Source organism: Aedes albopictus, chromosome 3 (assembly GCF_035046485.1).
Source record: "Aedes albopictus strain Foshan chromosome 3, AalbF5, whole genome shotgun sequence".
Lineage (NCBI taxonomy): Eukaryota > Metazoa > Arthropoda > Insecta > Diptera > Culicidae > Aedes > Aedes albopictus.
Window position 1 is genome coordinate 376,574,028 of NC_085138.1, and position 15,539 is coordinate 376,589,566.

Consider the following 15,539-nt stretch of genomic DNA (forward strand, 5'->3'; position numbering starts at 1 on the left):
GAGTAGATTGGCTTTGAATTTCACTTTAATCGACTTCTATACACTTCACACGACATGGCTGGATGCTCTCCGACTGACAAAATGAACAAAAACTCCAAAAATTTAGCAATTCAAATTAAATCTTGCGACTACCAGTAGACTTCGCCGACCAGAGGCTTCCAAAGGACAAGCTACCAATTTGGTACCTCCATCCCCGGAATAATGTTAATGGCCAGCTGAGCGGCATTTCTCGGAGCCATTTCGCGTTATGCACCCGTAATCGGTGTTTCGTTGACGCGTTGCGACAAAACAGGGCCACAGAGCGAGCGTAAAGGAGGCCGGATGAATGGATCAGAGCGAAAAGCGGGCGCCATTTATTCGGAATGGCACAATAATTGAAATTAATGCTAATATGAGTGCGTGTTTGGAGCTAACGAGTCTGTGTATTTTCGGTAGGGAAAACCGGAGAAAGCGTAACGATTCGGATCTGGTTTTGCAAATTGGAAAACAAGCTGCCGGTTGTAATCTGAACTTCTGGAAATTTGACTCAAGCCAATTGGATTCTTTCATCCTGAGAATCATGCTTAACTTGCCTTTCGAAGGAATTACTCACATTTTTTTGTTTTGTTCGGGACTCGGGAGTGATAGTTGATCCCAGGTCCTCGGCGTTATAGTCTCATGTTAAACCATCACTCTTAAAAAATATATATAAATTGTACACTGTTAAAAATGCTTTGACATCCATGTGCACAATACAGAACATGTTCTCGATGACCAGATTGAGATTTGAACTATGGAAAAAAATGCACGTACTCCGGTGAGACTCGAACTCTCGACTACCAGTTTGCTAGACGGGCGCTTCTATTCCTTTCAGGCTACAGAGTCACTCGGCTATCTCCGTCGCCAGTATAATCATAGCCATCTGGTAGAATTTGCAAAGGAATTCCAGCATAAGCTTTTGGAGACGTCACATAATAAGAAAGGGCCCATATAACTGAAACGTAACCGTGAGTGTATTCCTTGAGTATTTGTACGTCCGTCAAACAATGCACACATTCGAATAATCATTGAGGAAGTTATAGTATCTTTAGAAGTTCTCATTAAGCTCTTAGCTGATATTTAGGCGTTTTCCTAATAACGTCAATAATTTTTTTCAAAAATTTCTCCAGTAGAACTTAATGGAAACATATCCGAAGATTTTTTTGAAAATGTCTAGATAAAGTCTTTTGTGACTAACTGAAGTTTTTATTCATTCAGTAATTAATCATTCAATAATTCAATTTTTCTTTGCTTATAAGCAACCTTGGAATATTTTGGATCTCTAATTCTTCAGCGGTATTGTTCCGAGTACATCCTTGCCGGAATTTCCCTAAAGACAATTTTATATACTCCTATACTACATATACTCATCTCAGAACATATCTTATAATGTTGACTCACGTATTCCCAGAAGAATCCTTGGAAGAGTTTTTGAAGAGATTCTCGTAAAAGCCTTGAATTTGTAAGGAAGTACCGCGAGAATTCCTTGAAGAATTTTTGGAGGTATTTCCGGATAACTGGCAAATGATGGAATTCTTGGAAAAATCCTGGAATTCACTTGAAGTAATTCCTGGACAAGTAGCTGGAATGTAATCGAAAAGAAATGAGTCGAGGAATTTAAGAAAGAATTCCTAGAGGAATGGGTGGTGCATTCTCTATAGAAATTCCGGAAAACAAAACCCTGAGAGAATTCCCAAGGAATCTTCCCTGGGTGAATTCTTGAAGGATTTCCTGGAGAAATGTCTTAAAGCGCTTCTAGCATGCAAGTATTGCTGTGTGCATTCAAGATGCAAACGGTGTCCAAATGCGCTTCAAACGCGGTAACACATGTTTCCAAAGGCAACGTAGCAACCATAGCCAATATCACCGCCTCCCTGGGATTCGAAAGCTCCCACTGACATCAGGTTATTTGTTAGAAAATCTTACCGCATTTGGTGCTCCCGCATTTGATATTTGCATTTTGAATGCACACAGCAATACTTACATGTTTGAACGAATTGCAGGACTCCTTTGTAGGAGCAGCAGGGGTTATTCCTGAAAGCATTCATTGATGAATTCCTGGATAGCACAGATGTATCCAGAACTTCTTTAATTTCTTGGAGATATTTATAAAAGAATTCCTTTAATTTCTTGGAGAATTTCCTGATTCCTGTATCCCTCTTTAATTATCTTAAAGAACTGCAATAAAAATCGCCGGAGGAACTCTTCTAAAAATCCCTCAACCAATTAAAATATATCATGGAATTCCTGCATGAATTTTTGAAAAGATCCCAATAGGAATTTGCTGAAGGAATCACTACGAGAATTCCTGGAGCAATCCGCGAAAGAGTTCCTGGAGAAATTCCTGAAGGATTTCCAGGAGAAATCTTTAGAAGGAATTCCTCCAGGTATGCCTGGAGTAAATCCTGTAGGAATTTGAAAGTATACCTGGAGGAATCCCTGGAAGAATCCTTAGAGCAATTATGGAAAATTATCTAAAGAAATAGCTTGATGAATTCCTAGATAAATTTCTAAATGAATACATGGAGAAATTTCTTGACGAAATCCCCTGAGGGATTCTTGGAGAAATCACTGGAGGAATTCCATAATGAACTTCTGACGGAATAAATGGAAGATTTCTTGGAGGAAGGCATCCCTAGAACAACCCCTGAATAAATTCCTGGATAAATTCCTGGTGGAATATTTAGAACTCTTAGAGAAATCTCGTGAGCGATTCCTGGAAGATCCCGTGGAAGTATTTCTTAAGGAATTCCTGGAGGAATTCCTGTAGGAGAAAGAAACCCTGGAGAAATTCCTGGATGAATTCCTGGAGCAAAACCTGGAAGAAACCCTGAAAGAATTCCTGGATGAATTCCTGGAGGATTCCTTGGAAGATTTCTGGGATGATTCCCGGGAGATATTTCTTGATGAACTCCTGAAGGAATCCTAAATTTCTAAGGAAGATCTTGGAAGAATATGTAGGGGAATTTTTGGAAAAATCCCCGGAGAAATCTATGAACTTCTGAAGGAACCTCAGGAGGAATGCCTGGAGGAACTTCTGCACAAACTCCTATCGGAATTCCAGGAGGAATTCCTGGAGGAACTTCTGGAAAAAAATCTGGCAGAATCCCAGGCAGAACTCCTGGAGAAATCCCTGGAAGAATATCTGGAGCAATTACTGGAGAAATCTGTAGAGGAATTCTGGGAGAAATCCCTGCAGAAATTTTTGAAGAGATTTCTAGATAAATTGCTAGAGGCATTCCCAGAGAAATTCTTGGAGGAATTTCTGGAAGAATTCTTGGTGAAATTTTTGGGAGAATCCCTGGAGGATACCCTGGAAAAATTCTCAACTAGAAGATTCTAACAAAAATAAAACATTATTATAGCAAACCCTGATATTCATAACTCATTGTGATACAATCGAGTTTTAATATCTTTGGGGTTTAAATATAGTATATCTCAATTATATCATATTATATTATAAATGTTGTTTAATAACTTATTGTGAAATAATTTAGTTTCAATTACTTGACATTCAGAAAATGATTTTAAACAATTGTATCAAAATATGATAGGAACTAGTTTTCTTGAAGCTAAAACTTATATCATATTTTGTTATAATATTGATCAGATCAGAACAAAATAGGTTATTATTTTGATTATACCGGTGTACTTTTTGTTACAATTTTAGTTAATTTAACATCATGATGCACCTAGTTATAGAAAAATATTATAACATCATAACACAATGTGTTATAAACTTGATAGATTTTTCTAGTCGAGTTCCAATATGTATCCCTTGGAAAATTTCTGGAGGATTTCCTGCAGAAAGTCCTGGAGGAGTATCTATAGAAATTTCCGAAAGGATTCCTGGATCAACTCCTGAAAGATTTCTACAGAAATATCCGGTGTGATTTCTGGAGAAATCTCTAGAGTATTTCTTGGAGAATTCCCTGAAGCAATTTGTGTAGAAATTCTTAGAGGGAAAAAGAAATTCCCGGAGAAATTTCTTGGAAGAATCTCTGGAAGAATCCTTAGAGAAATCCCTGAAGAAATTCTTAGTAAATTACTTGAGAAATTCCTGGTGGAATTTCTGAAATCCATCCTGAAGGAATCCTCAAAGAAAAAAAATTCCTGTAGGAAATCCTGGAAAAAATCCTGGAGGGGTTGCTAAAGAAATTCCTGAACGAATTTCTAAAGATTTTTCCAGGAGAAATTCCTGGGGTAATTCCTGGAGGAATTCTTGTAGTTATTCCCGGAGAAGATCCTGGAGAAATGCCTGGATGAAATTGTGGAGGAATGCCTGAAGGAATTCCTGGAATAATTCCTGGATAAATTCCGGGAGGAATTCCTGAGGGAATTTATGGAAGAATCCCTGGAGATTTCCTCGAGGACTTCTGAAGAAATCCTTGAAGGAATTCCTGGACAAATTCTTGGAAAAACCCATGGAGACACTCCAGGAGGAATTCCTGGAGGAATTTTTAAAGGAATCCCTGGAGGATTTCCTGGACAAATTACCATAATAATTTCTGAAAGAATTCCTGGATCTATTTCGGGAGGAATTTCTGAAGAAAAATCCATGGGTAATTTTCAGGTGGAATCCATAAAAGTATTCCTGGACGAGTTCCAGAATGAAATCCTGGAGAAATGAATCGAAAAATCCCTATTAGAAATTCTCGGAGTACTATTGGCGGAATTCCTAGGGCAATCCATAGAGGATTCCCTAGAGCAACTCCTGATGGAATACCTGGAGGAACCCCTCGAGAAATTCCTGGAGACATGCCTGTAGGAAATACTAGAGAAATTTTCAGAGGAATACCTGGAGGAATCTCTGGAGGAATCTCTGGAGAAATCTCTGGAGGAATCTCTGGAGGAGGAGGAGGAGGATTCCTAGAGGAATTCCTGGATATATCCCTGTTGGAGCTTTTAAAGAAATATCTGCGGGATTTCCCAGAGAAATTTTGGAGGAATTTCAAGAGGAATCCCTTGAAGGATTCCTGGAGAAAGTCCAGGGAGAATTTCTAAACATATCCAAGGATCAATTTCTAGGGAGGAGTTTCTGAAGAAATCCAAGAGAAATTACTGAAGAAATCGTTTAAATTCCTGTGAAAGTTTTGAAGCAAGCCTTAAAAAAACGAACGAGAAATCTTGAAGGAATCCCTGTAGCACTTCCTAAAAAGAATCCCTGGAGCAGTTCCTGAAGAAACGCCAAGAGGATTCTCGGCAGCAATCCCAAGAGAAATTCCTTAAAGAATCTCTAAACAAATTCTGGAAGAAGTCTTGGATTAATTCCCGGAGGAGATTCTGAAAAAAATTCAGGAGGAATTTCTGAAGGAATCCCAAAAAAAATTCTTGGATGCATTTTTAAAATAACCCTGGAAGTTGTTCCTGAATGAATCATAGAAAGAATTCCCGGGGTAATCCCTGGGGAAAATCTTGGAGAATTTTCTGAAGAAACCCCAAGAGGAATTCGGGAAACAAATCCCATGAGGAATTCCTAAATGAATCTCAGGAGAGCTTCTTAGCAAATTCCATGAAAAATTTCTGTAGGAATCCTTGGATAAAAATAAAAGGAAATCCATGAATAATTGAACTAACAACGTTTTTTGCTATCTTTGTTATATTTTGTAACAAAATTATTTCACAATTTGTAAGATGTTATATGTTGTCGCGACGAAAAAGATGGATATTTTTTGTTATTTTGGTCACTCGAGCCAATAGATTTTTGAAAAAATTTGAAAAAAAATAATTTGTTTTGAAATATATAACTCAATTTGTTTTAATTTTGATAAGATTTCGCAAGTTTAGTCTAACAAAATTTGATGTAGTCTTGTTATGATTATATCTCAACTTGTCATATTTTTGTTTTAATGGGAACGAGTTTCGCCACCGAGAAGACCCGAATGACGTGATATGACATAGGAATTGGCCTCCTAAAAAGAGATTATGTTTTGTGAAATCCCATTTCGTATTTTAGGGATTGAGTCATTCCAGATAATCTTTTTTATGGGAACCGGGTAGAAAAAAATCGAATCATCGGTGAATTTTCCAAAAAAAAAATTGATGATTAAGCTGAATGGTATTCCCCTTTCAAACTCCCCAATTTTCACGACATAACCTCTAATTTTAATTGCCAATAGGATTAGTTGATTGACCACAGTGCTGAATAAACAAACGTTTTGTGTAAATAGGTGGTTTGAAAAGTCCACGGTGTACATAACATTTAGAAGGTGATACCTTCCGGAAATCTGACAGTTTTTTGATGACGTAATTCAAATCGTTCAGAGGCGATCTAGTACTCCCCATCAATTTGATCATGTGAAGAACGATTAGAATGACGTCACATGTTTACATCCAAAATCTACACGGAGAAACTGAAAAACTCAAAATTAGGTACTTTTAAACTCAATTTTGAGTTCTTTTTCATCTCCCTTTTCATGCACTTTTTCCATTGTTGTCAGAGAGTGAAGAGAGAAACACCCCAACTTTTGCAGTTCCGTGCGTCAAGCCAACACTGAGTTTCTAGTACAGTACTCAAATTTGAGTGAATACAACCTAGGCAAAATTTCGGTTGGGTGGAAAAAACTTAAAATTCAGTATTTTTTTTCACATGGAAGCAAACGGGAACAACCCAACAAAAACATCGATTCCATCAACTCAAAATTGGCAAAATTGGACGCACGCAACCCCGAAGTTGAGTGGAAAGAACTCACTTTTGGGTAGTTTCGTCTCTCCGTGTATGTTTACATAGGTTACTAGCCTGCCTTGTGATATTTATGCCGTGGAAAAGTCTTTTTTCACCGAAAAAATCAACAAATTTCGAATCATTTTCATGGCTAGCTTTGTTGGTGCAGGAAAAACGCCGAGGTCAATTCGATATTGCGCGCAAACCCCAAAATTTTATTCCCACCTTTGGGTTTCCGCGCCGAAGACCCAGCGCCAGATTCGGCGACAAAGAAAACTGACAGCAGTCGCCGGACAGTTGGCAATCCTGATATTTGACGGCGGCCGCCCGGTAGTCATGGGAGTGGATTGTTGTCACGCAAATAGAACTTTTCGCTGAAAATGCATGTGTATTGAGTTATTGTTGACAGATTTTATGCAGTGTTAGTGTGAAATTCAGCGGTTTTCTGTATCGCGTAAGCCTTCGCTGGAAGAAAACGTCATGTTGTTCAGCGAAGCAAGGAAAATTTTCAGTGAAAAAAGCAATACATTAATGTTTAGATCTAATTTTTCATGAACAATCAATATTGTATGACATATTTTTGAAAATTTCCGTATGTTATGCTAGTTATTTATGACATCATAACATGTAGTGTGTTACGCGTCATGCGTAATGCATTACACACATATGTCAATGAATAGACAAGTTTTTTGTATGAATTACATATATTTGATATTGTAAAAACCTTATAAGGAAGCAAATTGACGAGAATCACTTAGTAACGCACGGTAACATAAAGTAACGCATGTAACATAACATATGTGTTACGCGTGAGATATCACAAATAACCAGCATAAAAATCGAAAATTTAAGAAAATATGTTATACAATATAAATTGTTTGTAGAAACATAGATCTAAACATAAATGGATCGAACTGACCTCGGCTTTTTTTCTGCACCGGTGTTTTAGTATGGTCAATACGCAGTGAAAACTGTAGACACCCAAACTAGTACTTCAATTATGACGATGGCTGTGACCCAAACCACTGGATGAAAACAGTTCAAATTTTCACCACGTAATGTCCTATATTATCTGATTTCAATATTTAAATTTTTCTCAAAAATACGGATTTTTGAAAGTAGTAAGTCATAAAACCGACTGTGATAATTGCCAAAGTTACAGATGATTAAACATGACGGATGTTGGGAGATAAAATCGGCTCGGCTTTTTTTTATATTGAGTATATTTAAGAAGGAAAAAATCTTAAACAAATGTTCAGACGAAATTGCCATTAAATACTACATTAACACAACTTGAAAGAACAGCCTATAAACAAAGGAAGGAAAGAAATCTTACCGAAATGTTTGTGGTTGAAAAGCATATGATTTCTATAACAGCACTTCCCTTTTATTCAGCGTTGATTGCTTCAATTCCATTGTTACACAACAGAAAGCAAATTACTGAAGTTTATAGCGCTGAAAATGTTAGTTGGATGAGACATATCAGCTGGTCACTTGGTCTCCTATTTTTTTTTTCTTATTTAATCTTTTGCCCATTCGACTTTTTGTTCTTCGACCTTTTGTCCTAAAGCCCTTTAGACCCCAACCGTACACTACGTCAGCGAGCCGTTCTCAACGTGATGTATTGGAAGGGTAAACACAGAACCTGCTTCTTCATTTTGTATTCTATGAGTAGGGTAAGAGCACTAGACTTCGCCACTGCTCTAGTCTTCGTACCTTCCATACAAATTCCATTTTTTATGTATGAAGTGGCGAAGATTAGAGCAGAATTTTAGGGGGGCGTAGTCTAGTGTGTTTAAAATACTCCCAAAATAAATACTCGAAAATTTTATGTTTCTGTTGACAGTATTGCATTCATATACCACACATCTTACAAATAGTGCTTGTATCGATAAGGAATGGAAATTATACCTACTCTCATAGCAGAGTCATGCTGAATAATCGCGCGTAAAATATATCTGTTATAAGGGAAATAAATAGTATTTTTTTTTAATTTTCATAGAACAGAGCATGTTTGTGAACTTTCCTGAAAAACTTGACGAGGGAAATCCATGGTTTTATTATTTAAATCAAGGTTTAAATATTTTGATATTATTCAGTGGAAATTAAGGTGGACAAATTTCTTTAGAAACATAACAGCGACATATTTTTTCAATATGATTTAAAAGAATGGATAAATTCTTGAACAAGTTCATTTTTAACAGCTACAGAATGGTATGGTCAATGGTCATGCGTTATTGTCATTTTTGCTTAATGATTGTTGGAAATTTACAGCACGGCTCTGATTGTACCATAAAAAATGTCACAACAAAACGAAGGTCTAGGTTCAACACGATAGAACTGCGCTCCAAAAAAATCAGATTCATTATCAAACTGAAGTCAATAGACTTGAATGAAAAGAATTTGAATAATTTCGGGAAACCCCAGATCTTCATTCGTCCATTCAGTAAACATCTTCGGCGGCACATTTTATCTTATCCAGCCATCAGTCATCCATCTCCATTGTCAGTCATCGTATGTCCGCGGTTCGAAGCATCCATCCTAATGTGTAGCCAAAATAACCATGTTGTCGTCATTACCGGGTGGTATAAAAATATGGCACCTCAATAACTCGTGAACCTCAATTGAGCTGTCAAATTTGTTTGCGTACTGCGCTAAACCTTAACATGATCGTTAATCTCCCGCCTGCTGAGACCTAATCAATCATCAGCGCAAGCCACACGCTTGCCGTTGGTGATACGGCTTAAGTACTCGAAACCTCCAAGTGGTCATTATTATCGGAGCATTTGGTGAACTTCGGTACGTAGTCGGCTGCCCAATGCTTATCGTCTAGTCAAAAACTTATGGCAGTCGGAAGGCAATACACTTCTAGCGACAGCCGTTTATTATAATCTCGAGATTGATTGTGAATAACTTAGTTTAATCTACCAATAAAAAAATACCCCCTCGGTTGTCATTCGGGCTGCTCTTCTACGCCGTAGCCGGACAGGCCTTCAATCCATCGCCGACGCACAGCGCATACGCCATCATGTGCGGGATGGTGTTCTGCTCGTACGATCCGGTGAACAGATGAGACCACGGACCCGAAGCGTACACGGCCACATCCTCTCCTCCGTGGGTTTCCGAACCGACCGGCAGCGTCGCCGGGAACCGGAAGTAGTCCGCGGTGGTGTCCATCTTGCGGACGTCCTTGCGGCCTTTGGTTTCCGGATCGATGTGGTCGTAGTATCCCATTCCGTTGGCGTAGCTGAGCGTCATGTACGGCAGTCCATCGGAAGCTGTGCCAGCCGTGCCGAAGATGTCGTTGGTGCGGCTCTGAAATGTTTGGAATAGTTAGTAACAAGTTGTGTCGGTATAGGTGTGGTGAGATCTTACCGGATATCCAGAGAAGCTCACGGAATGCGAGTGGTCGGAAGTGACCACGATCAAAGTATCCTCCTCGCTGAATTTCTTCCTGGCGAGCTCGATTGCTTCCGAGAACTGTACCGTTTCGTCGATTGCCAGTCTACCCCAGGTGTCGTGGTGACCGTGATCAATACGACCGCCTTCCACAAACAGGAAGAAACCTTTGTCGTTCTTGCTCATAATGTCCGTAGCACGGTCGACCATTTCTGCCAAGGTGGGTTCGCCTTCCATCTGCTTATGAACACGATCCAAGTTGTAGGCACAATGTCCAGGCTCGAACAGGGCCAGCAGCTTGTCAGTCCTAGTTGGATCAACCCTAAACAAGTCCTGCTTGTTCCATACGTAGGTACGGTTTTCTGTTCCGTCGGCCATGTCCAACCATTCCTGGATTAAATTCCTTCCGTCCCTACGATATCCTCGGGTCTGATATTCTGGATCCAAGTCCATGTCCAAGAACTCCCGACGACCTCCACCCATGATAACCTTCAGTCGCTTACCGGTTTCTCCATGGATCAACTGCTTAGCAATGTCATCAATAAGTTCCGGATTACAGCCATCACTACGGATATAATCATCGCTTTCCCAATCTCGATTCGCAGTATGAGCGTAGACTCCAGATGGGGAGGCATGTGTCACGCGGGTCGTCGTTACCAGTCCAGCGTCTTTCCCGGCATCCATTGCCCACTTGCCAATCGAGTGGGTGTGAGTACTCGCGTCCAACTGTGCCGTACAATGGTAACTGGGAACCTGAGCGTTGACTCCAATCGTTTCGTAGTTACCCTTCACTCCGGTCAAATACGCAGTTGCCGTACAGGCCGAATCCGGAACCTGGTAGTCCACGCAGTAAGTCTTCGACATACCAATGTGCGGGAACTTCTCGAACGAAAGCTGGCGTTCCTCACCTCCGGCGTAGACACGAGCCATGGCCACGGTCGAGATCGACATGCCGTCGCCCAGGAACATTATGACGTTCTTGGCGATGTTCGTGTTCTCCTTCCGGTTGACCAAGGTGTCCACGGTTTGCTTGGCGTGCTCCTGCCAGTACTCGATGGTTTGCTCCTGTTGGGCATTCCGGCTGCGGGTGGGCTCCTCGGGGAAACTTGGATGGTAGTGATCGTCCAGGGGACCACCCCGGACGAAAACGGCCACCGCCGCAAGCAACGCCAACGAAAGCGAGAGTTTCATACTTGCCTTACAAACGGTGGACAAGCTACTGACGAAACGGTTGGGTATCATCCAGGTTTAAAGGCGACCAGCGCGGTATTGATAAGATGCCATCGATTTTCCTCCCACTTGATATGGGGTTTGAAGTAGAAAAAACACGACAGATAACAAACAATGTTTGAATTTGATTCGAGTTTTAGGTGGCAAATTAGCTCACATCTTTGTTTTCTTGAAGTAAATGTTAATAATGTCTGGACTCTGGAGACGTAACCGACCATGTCTTTTCACTATTTTGACTTCTGCTTTCGAATGGGGTTTGGAACGAAATCCTTAGAGGATTTTGCAGAGAATCCTTAGAGCATACCCCGTGGAACACTAAAACTCTCCGGATTCTTTGCAGAATCCTCTCCGGATTCTTTGCAGAATCCTCTCCGGATTCTTTGCAGAATCCTCTCCGGATTCTTTGCAGAATCCTCACCGGATTCTTTGCAGAATCCTCTCCGGATTCTTTGCAGAATCCTCTCCGGATTCTTTGCAGAATCCTCTCCGGATTCTTTGCAGAATCCTCTCCGGATTCTTTGCAGAATCCTCTCCGGATTCTTTGCAGAATCCTCTCCGGATTCTTTGCAGAATCCTCTCCGGATTCTTTGCAGAATCCTCTCCGGATTCTTTGCAGAATCCTCTCCGGATTCTTTGCAGAATCCTCTCCGGATTCTTTGCAGAATCCTCTCCGGATTCTTTGCAGAATCCTCTCCGGATTCTTTGCAGAATCCTCTCCGGATTCTTTGCAGAATCCTCTCCGGATTCTTTGCAGAATCCTCTCCGGATTCTTTGCAGAATCCTCTCCGGATTCTTTGCAGAATCCTCTCAGGATTCTTTGCAGAATCCTCTCCGGATTCTTTGCAGAATCCTCTCCGGATTCTTTGCAGAATCCTCTCCGGATTCTTTGCAGAATCCTCTCCGGATTCTTTGCAGAATCCTCTCCGGATTCTTTGCAGAATCCTCTCCGGATTCTTTGCAGAATCCTCTCCGGATTCTTTGCAGAATCCTCTCCGGATTCTTTGCAGAATCCTCTCCGGATTCTTTGCAGAATCCTCTCCGGATTCTTTGCAGAATCCTCTCCGGATTCTTTGCAGAATCCTCTCCGGATTCTTTGCAGAATCCTCTCCGGATTCTTTGCAGAATCCTCTCCGGATTCTTTGCAGAATCCTCTCCGGATTCTTTGCAGAATCCTCTCCGGATTCTTTGCAGAATCCTCACCGGATTCTTTGCAGAATCCTCTCCGGATTCTTTGCAGAATCCTCTCCGGATTCTTTGCAGAATCCTCTCCGGATTCTTTGCAGAATCCTCTCCGGATTCTTTGCAGAATCCTCTCCGGATTCTTTGCAGAATCCTCTCCGGATTCTTTGCAGAATCCTCTCCGGATTCTTTGCAGAATCCTCTCCGGATTCTTTGCAGAATCCTCTCCGGATTCTTTGCAGAATCCTCTCCGGATTCTTTGCAGAATCCTCTCCGGATTCTTTGCAGAATCCTCTCCGGATTCTTTGCAGAATCCTCTCCGGATTCTTTGCAGAATCCTCTCCGGATTCTTTGCAGAATCCTCTCCGGATTCTTTGCAGAATCCTCTCCGGATTCTTTGCAGAATCCTCTCCGGATTCTTTGCAGAATCCTCTCCGGATTCTTTGCAGAATCCTCTCCGGATTCTTTGCAGAATCCTCTCCGGATTCTTTGCAGAATCCTCTCCGGATTCTTTGCAGAATCCTCTCCGGATTCTTTGCAGAATCCTCTCCGGATTCTCTACAGCATCCTCTCGGGATACTGCACAGAATCCTCTTGAGATTCTCCACAGAATCCTCTCAGGATTCTTCACAGATTCCTCCCGGCATTCACCACATAATCCTCTCGGGATTCTCCACCGAATCCTCTTGGGATTCCCCACAGAATCTCCTTACAATTCTCTACAAAATCCCCTCGAGATCCTTCACAGAATCCTCTCGAGATTCTCCACAGAATCCGTATGAGATTCTCCACAGAATCCTCTTCAGGATTCTCCAAAGAATGCTCTCAGGATTCTTCACAGAATCCTTCCGGGATTTTCCACAGCACCCTCTCGGGATACTCCACAGAATCCTGTCAGGATTTTCCACAGAATCCTCTCGGGATTCTCCAGAATCCTCTCAGGATTCTCCACAAAATCCTCACGGGATTCTCCACAGAATCCTCTCGGAATTCTCCACAGAATCCTCTCGGGATTCTCCACAGAATCCTCTCGGGATTCTCCACAGAATCCTCTCGGGATTCTCCACAGAATCCTCTCGGGATTCTCCACCGAATCCTCTCGGGATTCTCCACCGAATCCTCTCGGGATTCTCCACCGAATCCTCTCGGGATTCTCCACAGAATCCTCTCGGGATTCTCCACAGAATCCTCTCGGGATTCTCCACAGAATCCTCTCGGGATTCTCCACAGAATCCTCTCGGGATTCTCCACAGAATCCTCTCGGGATTCTCCACAGAATCCTCTCGGGATTCTCCACAGAATCCTCTCGGGATTATCCACAGAATCCTCTCGGGATTATCCACAGAATCCTCTCGGGATTCTCCACAGAATCCTCTCGGGATTCTCCACAGAATCCTCTCGGGATTCTCCACAGAATCCTCTCGGGATTCTCCACAGAATCCTCTCGGGATTCTCCACAGAATCCTCTCGGGATTCTCCACATAATCCTCTCGGGATTCTCCACAGAATCCTCTCGAGATTCTCCACAGAATCCTCTCGGGATTCTCCACAGAATCCTCTCGGGATTCTCCACAGAATCCTCTCGGGATTCTCCACAGAATCCTCTCGGGTTTCTCCACAGAATCCTCTCGGGATTATCCACAGAATCCTCTCGGGATTATCCACAGAATCCTCTCGGGATTATCCACAGAATCCTCTCGGGATTCTCCACAGAATCCTCTCGGGATTCTCCACAGAATCCTCTCGGGATTCTCCACATAATCCTCTCGGGATTCTCCACATAATCCTCTCGGGATTCTCCACAGAATCCTCTCGGGATTCTCCACAGAATCCTCTCGGGATTCTCCTCAGAATCCTCTCGGGATTCTCCACAGAATCCTCTCGGCATTCTCCACAGAATACTCTCGGGATTCTCCACAGAATCCACTCGGGATTCTCTACAGAATCCTCTCGGGATTCTCCACAGAATCGAATCCTCTCGGGAATCTTCACAGAATCCTTTCAAGATTTTCCACAGAATCCTATCAGGATTCTCTACAGCATCCTCTCGGGATACTGCACAGAATCCTTTTGAGATTCTCCACAGAATCCTCTCAGGATTCTTCACAGATTCCTCCCGACATTCACCACATAATCCTCTCGGGATTCTCCACAGAATCCTCTCTAGATTTTTTACAGAATCCTCTCGGGATTGTCCACAGAATCTTTTCGGGATTCTCGACAGAAATATTTCGGGATTCTCCCCAGATCCTCTCGGAATTCTCCACAGAATTCTCTTAGGATCCTGCACAGAATCCTCTTAGGATTCTGCACAGAATCCTCTCGGGATTTTCCACAGAATCCTCTTGGGATTCCCCACAGAATCTCCTTACAATTCTCTACAAAATCCCCTCGAGATCCTTCACAGAATCCTCTCGGGATTCTCCATAGAATCCGTTTGAGATTCTCCACAGAATCCTCTTCAGGATTCTCCAAAGAATGCTCTCAGGATTCTCCACAGAATCCTTTCGGGATTCTCCACAGCACCCTCTCGGGATACTCCACAGAATCCTGTCAGGATTCTCCACAGAATCCTCACGGGATTCTCCAGAATCCTCTCAGGATTTTCCACAGAATCCTCTCGGGATTCTGCACAGAATCCTCTCGGGATTCTCTACAGAATCCTCTCGGGATTCCCCACAGAATCCTCTCGGGATTCTCCACAGAATCCTCTCGGGATTCTCCACAGAATCCTCTCGGGATTCTCCACAGAATCCTCTCGGGATTCTCCACAGAAACCTCTCGGGATTCTCCACAGAATCCTCTCGGGATTCTCCACAGAATCCTCTCGGGATTCTCCACAGAATCCTCTCGGGATTCTCCACAGAATCCCCTCGGAATTCACCACAGAATCGCTTCGGGATTCTCCTCAGAATCCTCTCGGGGTTTTCCACAGAATCCTCTCGGGATTCTCCACAGAATACTCTCGGGATTCTCCACAGAATCCTCTCGGAATTCTCCACAGAATCCTCTCGGATTTCTCCACAGAATCCTCTCGGGATTCTCCACA

The 15,539-nt window shown here is 42.1% G+C and overlaps 2 protein-coding genes across 3 annotated transcripts in view; both read right to left on the reverse strand.

Moving 5' to 3' along the window:
• LOC109409873 (GTP-binding protein Di-Ras2) overlaps positions 1-15,539 on the reverse strand; it is a 539,614-nt gene that overhangs the window by 111,478 nt on the left and 412,597 nt on the right. The gene's annotated exons all lie outside the window — the stretch shown is intronic.
• On the reverse strand, positions 9,549-11,353 carry LOC134289612 (membrane-bound alkaline phosphatase-like). Its single transcript, XM_062855722.1, has 2 exons — positions 10,058-11,353; positions 9,549-9,997 (listed from the first exon to the last, which is right to left on the reverse strand). Exons 1-2 carry the CDS (start codon positions 11,321-11,323, stop codon positions 9,653-9,655), a joined length of 1,611 nt encoding a protein of 536 aa, XP_062711706.1. The 5' UTR covers positions 11,324-11,353; the 3' UTR covers positions 9,549-9,652.

Coding starts and splice junctions, on each gene's coding strand:
- LOC134289612 (XM_062855722.1), bottom strand. CDS start 11,323: ATGATACCCAACCGTTTCGTCAGTAGCTTGTCCACCGTTTGTAAGGCA. Junction 9,998..10,057: donor TGAGCTTCTCTGGATATCCG/GTAAGATCTCAC, acceptor CAAACATTTCAG/AGCCGCACCAACGACATCTT.